The sequence below is a fragment of the Acanthochromis polyacanthus genome, chromosome 18, assembly GCF_021347895.1.
Source record: "Acanthochromis polyacanthus isolate Apoly-LR-REF ecotype Palm Island chromosome 18, KAUST_Apoly_ChrSc, whole genome shotgun sequence".
Lineage (NCBI taxonomy): Eukaryota > Metazoa > Chordata > Actinopteri > Pomacentridae > Acanthochromis > Acanthochromis polyacanthus.
The window spans coordinates 21,919,186-21,935,315 of record NC_067130.1 but is presented as its reverse complement, the minus strand read 5'-3'; the positions used below and the strand labels follow the sequence as shown (position 1 = coordinate 21,935,315).

At 38.5% G+C, this 16,130-nt stretch overlaps 1 protein-coding gene across 1 annotated transcript in view; it reads left to right on the top strand.

The window, feature by feature from the left end:
* Positions 1 to 736: 736 nt before the first annotated feature.
* ttc28 (tetratricopeptide repeat domain 28) overlaps positions 737 to 16,130 on the top strand; it is a 244,762-nt gene continuing 229,368 nt past the window's right edge. The window contains 2 exon segments of the mRNA XM_051938750.1: positions 737 to 1,079; positions 13,654 to 14,016. Of these exon segments, the coding sequence (XP_051794710.1) occupies positions 1,050 to 1,079; positions 13,654 to 14,016 (393 nt within the window). The 5' untranslated portion in view covers positions 737 to 1,049.

The following is a 16,130-nucleotide window of genomic DNA, read 5'->3' as shown; positions in this document are numbered from 1 at the left end:
TTCTTTTTTTTTGTTGTTTTAAAAAAAGTGATTTAAAATGTCTTCTATTTTAAAAACACTACTGTGGATTATGAACATCAGGCTGTTCTATTTAGGTGCTAACATACATTTGAGCAACTCTGCTATTCCTTGATTTTTGTAAAAGTTGTTTAACTTCCAATGTTCAAAAACCTTCAGAAAGCCATTTATATATAAATATATTCTAAATGTCTGAGTCTTCTAAAGGCTAAACACATTTTTTGCTGTCAATTAAAACTAGCTAGCTAACTTGACTGAAAACAGAAGCAGACTAAAGGGTGAAAACACCAACCTATTTTTGTGTATACATATTCTTTTGTATACATATTTCTTATCCAGGTGCTTAGGGATTCAGGAAATAAGTCCAGAGCAGTAACATGAGTTTTTAAACTACCCCTTTATCGTTTTAAAAACATGTCTTTGAAGAAATCTAGTTAGCTGTTTGTATGCTAATGATATATATTAGCATACAAACACAAATTGGCAAGCGGGTGTTTACAGGTATTTGATTATTAGTATTTATTTATTTATTTATTTATTTATTTATGTCTTTCTATGACTCTAAGCTAAAACCCTTTACTACAGATGCATATTCATTTCACTGGGGCAATGGGCAGCATCCCTGCTAACCCAGTCCTAACGCTGCAGTAACAGGCTGCTGAAATGAAGATCTGTCAGGTAACTCAACTCCTCTCTGATGTCATGACGAGTAATTGAAACCTTGCTGAAGGCTGCAGCCATGGACTCCACCGGATCCCCGCCTCTCACCGGGCAAAAATTCCGCTATGGGGAGAGGATCGGCTTCGGGAACATGGCGCACTCACTCTGGATTAACTTTCACTGAGGAAAACTTCGTAGGGTCGCTACATAGCACACAGCTGGCCTTGTCCGAAGTGTATTGATAAATTTCACCGCTAGAAAAGCGACTGCAGACTTGTGGGCTTGTTTTGGAAGCTGGCGGAGTGTTTTCCTGCCCTGCCTCACTGCTTCTGCTGCTGCGGGATGAAAGTTTGCAGCCGGATTTAGCAGAGATGGAAAAGCACAGAACGAGGAAAGAGAAGGTAAGGCCGGTGGAAACAGTGGCATTATTTAGTGCTTTCACTGTTCACTGCGATCTGCAGAAGGCTGAGGGATGAAGGAAAGCTCGTTTGTGGCAGTTTGCAGACAATCAGGCTCCTCACATCTCAGGCTGAGCTGCCATCCGGCAGGATTTATTTTGAAACGTCTGGCTGGATCTCACAGCTCCATCTGATTCCTGTCAGAGGCTGCACGGGGGTCACTGCTCAGCAACATTTCCACTTTAAAAACAGCTGAAGCCCTCATTTGGATGTTGACTTGCTATAGTGTATGATCTATTGCTCAGGAGAGCACAAGTAAAAGGACAGGTACCATTTATAAACGCCATTTATGAAGCTGCAAGGATTATTCTATTGGTCATCAGCTATTCAATCAGTATGCAGCTGTTTTAAAAATCAATAAAGCGGTTTGAGTATTTTTTTCTTTGAAGAAAGACACAATTTTCTCTTTTCAGCTGCTCCTTTGTGAAAAATTTCTCATTTATTTCTTCTTCTAAGACAGTAAACTGAATATCTTTAGGTTGAACACTCAACAAGACATTTGTTATCTTGGGTTTTGGGGAACACTGACCTTGATACTTTGCACTTTTCTGATATTTTAGGCAGAAATGAATAATTGATAATGAAAACAATCATTACTTGTAGCCCTAACCATATAATGAATGGCTTCAGAAATCACATAGATCTCTTTCTTCAAATAAAAAGAGAGACATTAAAAGCATAAACAACATGAGAAAATATCAAAAGACAGCATTTAATTGATAAAAGTGAGATCACATTTTATAATGCAGTGCAAGTTATGACTAAATGAGACCAAACCTAATGCAGCAGCAGGCAACTGCTTTAAGATTTGGTTTAAAAGAACTGAGTTGGATCAGACCTCATGCTTTCTGGGAGTTTGTTCCAAACAATAAAAGACGTCACAACCTGAAATTGAAGGTGCAGAAAAATGAAAACAATACAACTCATTGTGTAGCCAAGTCTGGAAAAAAGACTTACAAAGATTGATTTATGAGCAGAGCTGTATAATCACGTATATTATCTAGCAGCTAACCAGAAAAACTACAACAGATATGTGTGAAAGCCTTCAGGGACAGTGTCTATCAAACTGAAATCTAAAGCTGATTGTTTTAGTGGAGTGGACAAAAAACATGTTTATCAGTTTTTCTATCTTCTAAAATGTGAATTTTTCTGTGTTTCTTCTCATATATATACACACACACACACACACACACACACACACACACACACACACACTGTGTTTTCCTATCCTTGTGGGGATCTACCATTGACTCCCATTCATATCTAACCCCTAACCCTTACCCTAACCCTAACCTTAATCCAGACCAAAACAATGCCGAACCCTAAAGAAACGTTTTGTACTTTTACTTTTTTCAGTAACAACATGGCCAAGAAAACACTATTTTCCCTCATGGGGACCTAAATGAGGTCCCCACAAATGACATTTCTTTTGGTTTTCCTATGGTTATGGGGCCATTAGGTCCCCACAACAATAGCCACAAGCTGATCACACAGACACACACACACATACAAGACAGGAAGAAGAATATCTGTGGCTTAAAAAATAAAATACAGAATAAATAAATCAAATCCAAAGGTAAAAGCAGTAAATACAAATCATGTTTAAAAGCAAGGAGGTATAAATAAAATTGCATGGCTACAATGTATCAAGCAAATAATTGGCTGATTCAATGAAAATGATTAGCTACCGCTTCACTGATTCACTGATTACCATTTTGTGATTTTTCCACCAGAGACCACTGACATATTTGTTTATTGGTTTCCAAGATGTCCTGCTCAAAATGAACTTCATTAAAAATGATGTTTTTATGTAAAAACAATATCAGTACTGGCCAAAAAATACTTTTTATTTAAATTAAAAATGTCAAAAAATAGTGACAAATTTCGATATCAGATAAAACCATGATATAACATGACAGTGCTTGAGTATCAAGATGGTGTTAGATTTAGACATGTAATGTTGACGAATGAGTCAGTCGTTTGAACAGCTCTTTAAAGTGAACGATGAAAACCGGTTCACTGTTGCGAGTCATTTGCATGTCCAAATTGCCCAGGGTTTCTTTACGTGTCACTTGTATGTCCCATGAGTCTGAGTTGTCCATGCTGCCTTCACGTGAACGACTAATGACATCTCTGAGTTTGAGTTGTCCACAGCAGCTCCATTCACGTGAACGCAGATATAAATGCAGCTAACTTAGAGGAGGAGTGTGAGCACCGGCCGAGTCCCAATGAATGGAGACTGGAGCAGAGCTACATTTACTGCTTTATCAGGGAGGAGGAGATATTAGCCAGAGGGGGAAAAATGTCTTTTTTCTGTATTGTTAAAATGTTCTTGTGCGGAAATTTTTTTCAGTAAAGTTGTTTTGTATAAACGTTATCTGTAGTCTGTGTAGTTTTATTGTGCCACAAAATTTTTTAGGTGAGGAAAAATTCAAAATAGTGATCTCACGGCCAAATGAAATTATTATCAATAGTTCAGAATAATTTCCATCAATAGACAATATATTAGTGGGATGGGTAAGTTAGAATTATTCTGATCCATATCTTATATCTGCTACCTGTGCTTGTTTTCTTGATAGAAACGAATTACCCCTGGTTGACGTCTAAAATAAATTAATATAAGAATGAGCTAATCTTTTGAACGGCTCTTTGAAAGGAATGGCTACTCAAGATCCAGCTCCCTTCAAAGAGCCATAAATCCCATCTCAAGCTAGATATGCTTGAAACACCATCTAACATTAGTCTTAACATATTAGCAATTTTACGATAGTTCCTTGCAGCTAATGTCGTGTCATTGCTTCATATATTTGGTTGCAGCCATGGCTTCATGCCTCACCTACAGTATTAACACATCAAAGGGCCACGTTCACTGGCACAATTTCCTCTCTGTCAGGAATTCAGCCCCCAGTTTGTGTCTGTTTCTCGGTTGTTCTGCAGGAATGTACTTGCTGTGACCTGGGCTGAAGGGGCCTGGGAGTAGTAAGACTGGACAAAGGGGAAGTTTGTGTTTGTGTGTAATCTTGGAAGAACCTGGACAGGATATTCATGTTGTGTTCCTGTCTTTTTTGGCCTTTTACAGTCTTCTTGTATCATGTAAACTCCTGCTTGTACACTGCTTTTTTCTTCTGTGCTGTTAAAGTCAGTGAACACATACATCAACAGTGACACTTAAGATAAAGTGTCTGTGGAAATATCCTGCAGAGTAACTTAGTGCTGCTGTCAATTTGTCAGCTGTTTAGGTGTGTGCATGTGAGTGTATATACTGTAACAAAGAGGCAACTTTATCAATAAGCTGCTACCGTAGAATATCAAACAGCACAGACAGGCCACAACTAATCGCATGCTAATGAAACAGACAGCACATGCAGTACTCTAAACAAAGAAAAAACATGGCAACTAGCTAAAGAATATGACTTTCTGACAGTATATCTTAACATATAAACACTATTGGGCTACTGAAATAACATCATATTTAAATGATTTAAACTTTAGTTACCTCCTGCTGGCTAGCTGCAGCTTGTGGTTGAAAATTTTTTTCTTAGCTAAAGATAATTATTAATTTTTTATTTTTTCTTGTATTTAAAAATATCAACAACATATGTTTTTTAAAATTTTCTTTGTAACTGATGTGTACATCTTATTAGTAATGCAGCCATTCAAGCAAATAATAACAACAACAAAAAACAACAGCATATAAATTAGGATTGTTAAACGCTAACTAGTCTCGACTAGCCTAGCAGAGTACTGGCAATGGCTCTGCCTGTAGCTTTTGACTATATTGAAACTCACATTATTATTTTTAATTTACCTATATAAATGGAGTTAATATAATTTAAAATATATATTTAAGTGGGTCTACAGATTGATTTATTTAAGCTCAATAATTAAAATAAACAAAAATGCTCCATTAAGATGGTGTTTTGTTAGCTGATAGCAGTGGTGTAAAAAACCTGGGCCTTTACTGAAGTAATGTACTCGAGTACAATTTAAGAGTTAAATATAAGACTTCATTCGTTATAGTCCTTGCTCAACAGGAATCCAAAGGAAACTTTAGATTTCTTGGGTTCCTTGAGTAAAATTTATAAGGTTTTCACTTTATTATGTGTAGTGCTCTGAGATGACATATGTTGTAAATACTGTAATACGGTAGGTGTTCCATTTTGAATTATCCAAATTGAGGGCTCTCTTTTTAGGTTTTGTTCAAATTTCTTGGCAATCATCAGTTTTAAGGATGTAAGGTTTAAGATTTTACAACTTGTTCTGTTACATAATTTGACAACCAACCTTCAAACTCCAAACTTTTTATTGCTTCTTGTAAACAGTGCAATTCTCAGCATTGTATAGAACCTCATGTGAGAACCTCATGCCAGTATGTGTTTACAGCACATATGTCAGGCCATTATTTATATAGCTCGTTTACAACAATTAAGGAAACAAAGTGAGGTAACACCAGACTGTAACTTTCAATGTGCATAAATTCTTCAACTATTGGTCAGTATGTTCATGCACAATCTTTTTTTGGCTGCACAATTTTTAGTATAGCCGTAGATTTATGTGTGACACTGCATCAACCTCATACCAACTGACACACCATCACTATCAGCTTGTCTAATACATGTGACACAGAGTTTGACTGGTAGGATTACTGGTGTTGTTTCCAAACACATTGTTATGAGGCTGTTGCAGTGGAGTTAATAAAGCTCAGATTACAATTAAAATTAATGCACGCCTAGAAAAGATGGCTCGTTTATGCATGACGTCACCATACCACTTGACCTGTACAGGTTTCTATCTTTTTGTTTATCAGCAACACCAACCTGCCAAGAAATGTAGCTCCTCTGTAATGTGAGGCGAAAGGCCACACCTCCAGCCAGGTCTTATAGATGCTCAAGCATAATGCAGATTTTATGGAGGACAACTTTTGATTGGTAAAATGTCACAAATTTGTTTAGTCATCTGAAACCACAAACTGCTGGTGGGTTTGAGAAGCACATTGTCTTACATGACATCATTTATTAGCTGGAAACTGTAACATTTATTTATTTATGTATTTTTTACCTTTATTTTACCAGGTAAAAATGTTTGGGAACCAATTCTCATTTGCAAACATGACCAGCAGGAACAAATACACATGTAAACTGCAGACACAAATAGACATATAAACATAACATAGAACAAAAGTAAATGAGCAAGAAGCATGGGAGCACATGCATGTGACTGAAAAAAACAAAAACAAACAGAAAGTATTGTCAGATTTTGAACTTCCACTGGTCATTGAACTAATCATGTGTAAGGTGGGAAAATTAACCAAATCTTCACTTATAATGACTAATGTGTAATTTCAACCACTCAGTACATCAACCTCCAATTTCTCTTCACCAGTTTTCACTTGAGCACAGGTGCTTCCATACAACACAGACAGAGAGGTTTCCAGTGAAGCCAGGCTTCTGGTTATAGAACAGTTTAACACAACAGTGTACACAGCCCACTCAGCAATGTAAACTGTGTGATTGCAAAAGTACACACTGAGTAATTTTTCTTCTTGCACTGTATTAACTGTATTTTAGTTCAGCGGTAATAGGCTTAGAGATTTACGCCTTGCTTCAGTGCACACGATATGTGGCCTTCATTGTTTATTTCAGCAAATACCGCACTAATATGTTCAACAGGCTCTGTGTTATAAGGTTTCACAACAACATGGTATGTTCATAAAAATGATCTCATATTAAAATGAATGGCTTTTAAATGAGCATTGTGAGTGGTGGAAATTCATCTATTATATATGAAAGACTAATTGAATAAATAAGATATTTTAAAAATCTGATTAAATATTGGCTGCACAGTGAAGTAGTGGTTAACACTTTCCCCTTGCAGTAAGAAGATCCCCAGTTCAAATCCCGACCTGGGCCTGGGATCTTTCTGCATGGAGTTTGCATGTTCTCCCTGTGCATGCACGGGTTTCCTCCGGGCACTCCGGCTTCCTCCCACAGTCCAAAAATATGCTGAGGTTAATTGATAACTCTAAATTGCCTGTAGGTGTGAATGTGTGTGTGATTGTTCGTCTGTATATGTGGCCCTGTGACAGACTGGCGACCTGTCCAGGGTGTCCCCTGCCTTCGCCCGAGTCAGCTGGGATAGACTCCAGCACCCCCCGTGACCCGAGTGAGGATAAACCGGTGTATGGATGGATGGATGGATGGATGATTAAATAGAGAATTGGGGAAATGATTTTTTGTCTTTACTTAGTGTTTTGTAATTGTATAGACTCTATAGATTTCATTATTGCTGAATACATAAACAAATAAAGAATACCTGCCCACCATTAACTTACTTCATTTGAACCATGATGTAAAAAAAGCAAAACAAACAATAAAAAATATGCACAAAAAAGAGACAAATTTAAAGATGTTGTTTTGGTATTTGTCAGAACTTAATGAGGAGATGGTGGTATGTTGGTTTGATGTGGATTCTGATCTCAGTTTTCTTTTTTAAAATTCTCTTCTACTCTCACCATTTGAAAGGCTCCGACAACATCTGTAATAAAAGTCAGACTTAAATCTTGTTTTTAACAGCCTGCAGCTTAACTGTTTCTAAATAAAGACATCACCATCTGTCAGCAAGACACTTAATTAAAAATACCAGGAACTAAACAGCAATTCTACAGTTTACAGCACACAAAATTGTTCTTTCTCGTAAAGCTTGTGAGCTAACACAGAGAGACTTGAAACTAAATGTTCTGGTTTACTCATGAAATCTCTTATAAACAAATGCCTAAAAGAGATGTGCTCTGGCTGAATCTTCATGATGAGTTATTTGTCTTGCATGTTATTCTGTGCAGGACTCCAGACTATTTTCCATTGATGCCACTGGTGCCACCAACTTTCTCAGTTAGTCACACCACATTTGCTTGGTATTAATCAACCTTGCTTGCTGATGAACAGTTTGTCTTAATCTGCATACCCTACTTTCCATTTATCCAAAGATTGAAAGTGACTCAAGATTTTATATTTGTAAAATATTTTAATATTTATATGAAAATACACACGTGGACAAAATTGTTGGTACCCCTCAGTTAAAGAAGGAAAAACCCACAATTCTCACTGAAATCACTTGAAACTCACAAAAGTAACAATAAATAAAAATTTATTGAAAATTAAATAATCAAAAACAGCCATTACTTTTGAATTGTTGATTAACATACTTATTTTAAAAAACAAACTAATGAAACAGGCCTGGACAAAAATGATGGTACCTCTATAAAAGATTGAAAACTATTTGACCAGAGTGACATGATTAACTCAGGTGTGTCATTTAATTGACATCACAGGTGTTTCCAAACTCATAATCAGTCAGTCTGCCTATTTAAAGGGAGACAAGTAGTCACCCTGCTGTTTGGTGAAAAGGTGTGTACCACACTGAACATGGACAACAGAAAGCGAAGGAGAGAATTGTCCCAGGACATCCGAAAAAAAATGATAGACAAACATCTTAAAGGTAAAGGCTATAAGACCATCTCTAAACAGCTTGAAGTTCCTGTGACAACAGTGGCTCATATTATTCAGAAGTTCAAGACCCACGGGACAGTAGCCAACCTCCCTGGACGTGGCCGCAAGAGGAAAATTGATGACAAATTGAAGAGACGGATCGTTGGAATTGTATCCAAAGAGCCCAGAGCAACCTCCAAAGAAATTAAAGGTGAACTCCAAGGCCAAGGTACATCAGTGTCAGATCACACCATTCGTCGTTGTTTGAGCCAAAGTGGACTTCATGGGAGACGACCAAGGAGGACACCACTGCTGAAAAAAACTCATAAAAAAGCCAGACTGGAATTTGCAAAAATGCATGTTGACAAGCCACAAAGCTTCTGGGAGAATGTCCTTTGGACAGATGAGACCAAACTGGAGCTTTTTGGTAAGGCACATCAACTCTATGTTCATAGACTCAAAAACCAAGCATACGAAGAAAAGAACACTGTCCCTACGGTGAAACATGGAGGAGGCTCAGTAATGTTTTGGGGCTGCTTTGCTGCATCTTGCACAGGGTGTCTTGAAAGTGTGCAAGGTACGATGAAATCTGAAGACTATCAAGGCATTCTGGAGAGAAATGTGCTGCCTAGTGTCAGAAAGCTTGGTCTCAGTCGCAGGTCATGGATCTTCCAACAGGACAACGATCCAAAACACACAGCCAAAAACACCCAAGAATGGCTGAGAGAAAAGCGTTGGACTATTCTAAAGTGACCTTCTATGAGCCCAGATCTGAATCCCATTGAACATATGTGGAAGGAGCTGAAACATGCCATTTGGAGAAGACACCCATCAAACCTGAGACAACTGGAGCTGTTTGCTCATGAGGAGTGGGCCAAAATACCTGTTGACAGCTGCAGAACGCTCATTGACAAATACAGAAATCGTTTAATTGCAGTGATTGCCTCAAAAGGTTGTGCAACAAAATATTAAGTTATGGGTACCATCATTTTTGTCCAGCCCTATTTCATTAGTTTGTTTTTTTAAATAATTATGCTGATCAACAATTCAAAAGTGATGGCTGATTTTGATTATTTAATTTTCAATAAATTTTTATTTATTGTTACTTTTGTAAGTTTCAAGTGATTTCAGTGAGAATTGTGGGTTTTTCCTTCTTTAACTGAGGGGTACCAACAATTTTGTCCACGTGTGTATATTCATTTTGTCACTCATCTTGATTGTCTGATGTCACTGAAACTGGGCCCAGGCTGTCGTCTGCATTGATTGAATTCACCTGTTCTTCTTCATCAGTGTGATACAGGATTTGAATTTTATGAACAGAGCAGAGTTCCTTTCCAGCATTTTAGACCATGTTGAGCTTGATGGTCATAGTCATTCTCCTCCACTGAGTGATTACTTATGGCAAGCTGCTTTAACATTTAGTAGCTGAGTCTGACTTTTTGGAATAATGAAAAAAGCATCATTTGATAATTTTTCATTGCAACCCTAAAATCTGAATGTACTCTTCAATGTATTAACTTATTAGTGAATGAGCTACTCAAGCCCTGAATTTTATATGGCAAAACTGCCATTCTTGTGCAGCATTAAATTACTGCAGCTATTACACTTTGTTTACATGTTGTTTGCTCACTAGAAAGCAAAGATTTTTGTGCTCGCTGTGTAAACCAGGCAAAGCATTTTTTTTGGGTAAAAATAGCAACAAAAAAGCACTGAGAGACCGCAGTATTCCATCAAGGCTGCTTAGTCATTTTATAATTTCCAACAGTAGTAGAATCGCAATCATGTGATTGTCAGCAGGCAGCTGACGTAGTGTTCACTTGTTACCGTTTGCCTGGGGACCAGACAGCCTTTATATTGTGTATTACAAATACACATAAAGTCAGTCTGGAACTGCTCCATTGAACCAAATCTAGCCCAGAGGCGGGACTACCGATCACAGCTTGAATTGGAGAGAGCCAAGCAGCGTAACACATGTGTGACGCAATCACTAAGTGACCTAACAATTGCCTTTCCGCCATGATGTTTTGTAGTTTTAACAGCTTCCTTCGCCGTACAGGGGTCCTGAGGAAAATCTAAGCTCTCCCTTTCAACAGTGGAGGGCAGCATTACGCATTCTATCGTACAGCCTGCCGGAATTAAAAATACATCCTTTTTAAAAAGAAAAGCTTTAAGAACTGCTTCTTGTTGAGGTTTTAACGACAAATTCAGCCCGTGCAAAACAGAGGAAAGCGCACGAGAGAAATCTCGCTCTGTTGCGGTCACCATTTTGTTTGTATGCGGGAGGTGCACAGGTGTTAGATGGGTAATCTCGGCCCTAAAGATGACGCATCGTTAACTCCCACCTCTGGTGCTCTGATTGGTTCGGTCTGATCTGCTCGGAGCTTGAAAACCTGTCAAAATGTGTCAATGGAGGAGGGCTAGACCGTATTCCCGTATATCCCTTATAACGGGAATACAGTCTAGCTAAGCTAGGCTAAGTTACAGTGGCTCCGTTGTCTTGCAATGATACAAAAAACTATAAAACTTGAAAAGCACTCAGAGAGTGCAGTAGTCAGCCAAGGCTGCTCCGTCGTATCATTTGCGATGGATGAAATCTTTAACAAATCCATGGATCCAGACTATAAGCTGCATCACTGCCAAAATCTAACCACTTGGTCCTTATGTCATTTCTGACCTTTCCTGACAATTTCATCCAAATCCGTTGGTCCATTTTGGAGTAATGTTGCACACAGACAGACAAACAGACAGACAGACAGATGTATGCAGATCGTCACATAACTCCGCTGTGTTCCTGGCAGTGTATTAAGACTTTACATACAATATAAAAGACATTAACACAACACATGGATAAAACACAAGGCAAAATATGAAGAGGAAAATAGGTTATGTGTGTAGGTTACATAGGCCTGGTGTTAGTTTAAAATGATTTAAATCTACAGAGTGGGTACTTGATTCTCAAGTGACACATGTTTACTTGCACTTTATTTGAAGTAAATCATCAGTGCATTTCCAAAAAAACTTCATACCTTCTCTTGCATCGCAATCAAAACAGTTGGGTGATGCATTTGCAAGTTTTAGGAATCCCTCCAGTCTGCATATTTTAAGTGTGTATCCAAACAGTCCAGTGTGTGTGTGTGTGTGTATGTGTGAGGGGAATGGAGAGAGATAATGAAGGCCTTGGTGTAAGCTCTGGGTAAAGGACAAATTTGGAAGCACCAGATCAGAGAGGGAGGCAGCATTTCACTGTTAAAGCTACAGAGAGCAGTGAACCTCAGCGAGCACATTTTACAGAGTTTCAGTCACAGAAATGAACAAGAAGAACAGAACCCTCATTTGGCTGTCTGAAATCCTCCTTTTGCTCTCGGGGGAATTCAAGCCGTTACCACTGAGCAGAATAGAAAAGTGCAGGCAGTAGTTTGGTGTCCCATTTGCCAGTAACTGCAGTATCATGTCATGCAAATGAGGCTGCTGCAGTTTGGTGTTGTCCTCAGTAGAATCCTGCCTGCAATAAGTTGTTTTTATGACTTATGTAACAGCAGCCAAAAGCACATGTTGTTTTATTTTTGAGTCCGATTTGTTTCGCAAGTATTTCTTTAACCCTTTGATGTGCAACGTGGGTCAAAAGTGACCCAAATCCAATGGAAAATGAGTATTTCCTGACCCACACTGCATATCAAAGTGTTCAGACATTGTGATAAAAAGCCTCTTTTATTTGATCAATCTGACCTTTTTGACATACAGTATTGTTTCGCCTAAACCTTAATATTTTAACTAGGTATATTTATATAATCAATAACAGTTTGGGGTCACTTAGAAATGTCCTTATTTTTTAAAGAAAAGCATTTTTTTCAATGAAGATAACATTAAATTAATCAGAAATACAGTCTAGACATTGCTAATGTGGTTAACGACTGTTCTAGCTGGAAATGGCTGATTTTAATGAAATCTCTACATAGGGGTACAGAGGAACATTTCCAGCAACCATCACTCCTGTGTTCTAATGCTACATTGTTTTTAAAAGAAACTGGACATTTGTTGCTGATCACCCAGCAGTCACACAGTAATGAAACACACCACAGTGTTGCCCAGCATCTCAGGACCATAAGAGAAGCAACACTTTAACTGAACTATTATTTTTCTTTTAACATGTGGGTTTCTAGCTCCAGTCAAATGCTCCCTGTCACAGAACAAACCATAAGCAAAGGACTAACACCAAGTTCTTGGCTAAGCTGAAAAAAACTTCAGCAGAAGCCCCCACCATGCTGAAGGGTGTGTACAAACAATGTTGTGTACATGTGTCTATTAGTGGTACAAGAGGTACAAAAGGATGCAGGATGGCATGGAAGAGGACCCAAAACCAGGACGTCATTCTGTGACAGAGGCCACTTGACTGGACTGGCACTGATAATTTGACTGGGCTGAAATTTCACAGAAAATGAATTGAAAACAGAAAACTGACCAAAATTTGTATTTTTGATTGAACATTGACAAAAACTGCAAGTTTTTGACAGGAAATTGAATGAAACATCCCACTGCCTGACTACAAGAACCAACTGTTCATTTACCATCTAATATATCCCAGAATTTGACATGTTACACTGTTGCAACAATGTTTTTCACTTTGTCAGTGTTCATAATGTTTTGGCTAGGGCCACAAGTAACCATTATATTTGGTGTTTAATCTGTTGAGTTTTTTATTAATTAATTAACTACTTGTTTGTAAAATGTCAGAAAATATCCAAAAATATCAGTTTCACAAAGGCCAGGATGATGTTCTCAAATGTATTTTGTCTGTGTTTTTGTGGGTTTTTTTAAACTTAAAAAATGACTCTAACTGATTAATTGATATTTAAATAGTTGGGAATAAAATAAATGTGTGACAGATAGTCTATTAATTCTTGCAGTTGTGGTTTTGGCTTATTAGTAGCTGTTGAGTCATTTTCTGTAGGTTGTCTATCATAATGATAGTTGCAAGACATATAACCGATGTCTCTTCTTCTGTCTGTGTCCTATTTTCTCCGTCTGCTCCTCAGTTCTCTCTGTTCGGCTATCGCTCCACCAGCAAGACCACCAGCCCTCCCTCTTCATCCTCCTCTTCCTCTTCTCCCATCATCCCTTCAGCCCCAGTGGTGAAGAGGGCAGACCGACTGTCCGGCTCTGGCCCCCTGGCCCTGAGCAAAGCCGACTTCCTGGAGCGTGTCCGCCGTAGTAACCAGGCCTGCCAGCAGGGAGAGTTCGGTCTGGCTGTTCGTCTGTACAGTGAGGCCCTGACCGCCGACCCACAGAACTGTATCCTGTACAGCAACCGCTCCGCAGCCTATCTCCGCCTGGGCCAGTACAGCACTGCTCTGGACGATGCAATCAAAGCACGCCTCATCAACCCCAAATGGCCCAAGGTAAGAAGTTTGACCCTAGCTGAGCTGTCGCTGCTCAATCCCACACTTCAGATTAGAGTGTGATGAAGAGGCTGCAGCTGAGAGAAGGGAATGGGTTTTACGTTGCAGCAGAGTGGATGGATCCAGTAAGTGGATGTTTGATGGATGCATGGATGAGCTCTTCTCTTTCCAGCCTCTCACACTGTGGAGCAGCGGTAGCACAGCTAATTATAAACGCTTATATTCAATATGTTAGTCGCTCTGGAAGCTCAGCTTTGATGTCTGACTGTTTAGTCAGGAGTTCATGTGCAGGTCAACATTTAACCCTCGGAACGCCAAAACCTGCCAGCGGATTTGAAAACCACCTTACGTTTAAGAGATCAACAAAAATTCTATCTTTTTAGAGCTAGAAAACAAAACAGTCTTTGAATGAATCATCTGTTATGTGGTTCAATCTGGAAAATTTACCAAATTACAGCTTAAAATTGTGACATTTCATCATAGTCACTTTATTCCATATCCAGTTAAAAATTCTTCAAGAAAGTATTCGCACTAAGTACTCTACCATTAAATTTTTTGGGGTCACTTACAAATGTCCTTATTTTTGAAAGAAAAGCAGCTTTTTTCAATGAAGATACCGTAAAATTAATCAGAATTCCAGTCCAGACATTGTTAATGTGGTAAATGACTATTCTAGCTGGCTGATTTTTATTGGCATATCTACATAGGGGTAGATTTCCAGCAACCATCACTAGCTTCTAATGCTACATTGTGTTAGCTGATTGTGTTGAAAGGGTAACTGATGATTAGAAATCCCTTGTGCAATTATTTTCAAAAAGTGTGAGTTTTCATAGAAAACATGAAATTACCTGGGTGACCCCAAACTTTTGAACGGTAGTGTAAATTCTGCAATGAAACAAAAAATCTGTGCCCCTTCCTGCGACAATGAAGCCATCAGTGACTCAGCTGTCACCAACAGTCATGTCACAGACATCAGCAACTACTCGGTTGATATGCAGGCTGTGTTTACACATAGCAGAGAGGAAACTGCTATAGAAAAAAACTGAAAATGTAAGTTGTAAAAATCTGTAATAAAAATGTGAAGAATTTGAGTGAGGTTCCGAGGGTCTGAGCTTCTTTTGTCACCTGGTGCTAGATATAATACACCTTTACTGGTGTAGTTTGGCAATTTTCTGCAGATGGACTTGGCTGCTCAGGAAGTCGTTTTCTTCCCAGACCCTTTCAGGCAGTTTGTTTTGCTATAGTTTTGATTGTTGCTCGTGTTCGGCGGCTGAACACAAGCCTGCTATTTAGACGCTGCAGCCCGCATGTTGTGCTTTTATAGCATAATGCTAAGCTTGTGCTGTGTAGTCTTTCTTTGTTTGACAAGTGTTTGACAGAGACAGCACACACATATAACTCAGCATAATGAGATATCCCTGCAAATATGCTGGCATTGGGAGAAACGTGATGATAGAAAGCTGGACGAGGATACACACTGTGTATGTTGTTGCTGATGAATCGGCACTCTTTCTCTGACTGTACATCATCAAAAAATGGAAAATTGTAAAATTCACACATATTTTGAGATACGGTATATATTATTGAAGCAACCATTTGCACTGATAATAATCATAAAAACTGTATTTATGTTGGACCTTTCATGCAATATTTCCACTGCATGTCCCTGCAGTGGAAAATGGCCTAATGGTACAAATATGTCTCTTGAGTAAACTGTATGAGTTTACTGTCCTATTATGGACCCAGCTAGAAAGCATGGAGTGCATTTTTTCCTTTTATGAGCATTTACATTAAAGGATAATTACACTTCATTTAGGATTGTGTGATCTGGCCTAGTGAGCATTAGTCAATCTTTGGAGGTAGAAATATGATAAACAATCTGAATCATAACTCTCCCTACAGATTTAGTTGACCTCACATGATCACGATTAGTTGTGCAGATGGTGGCTTGAATACAACGCCTGTCACTTCAGCTCAGATTTCTGCATCCTGTTTTTACTCAGGATATATTCTGAACATTCTGAGTGGAGGTGATGAGTCATGAGGCTAATGCTTGATTGATTCTCTCTGAAACTTGTTGCTTTTCTTTGTCTGCCCAGCTGTCGTCTGTCCAC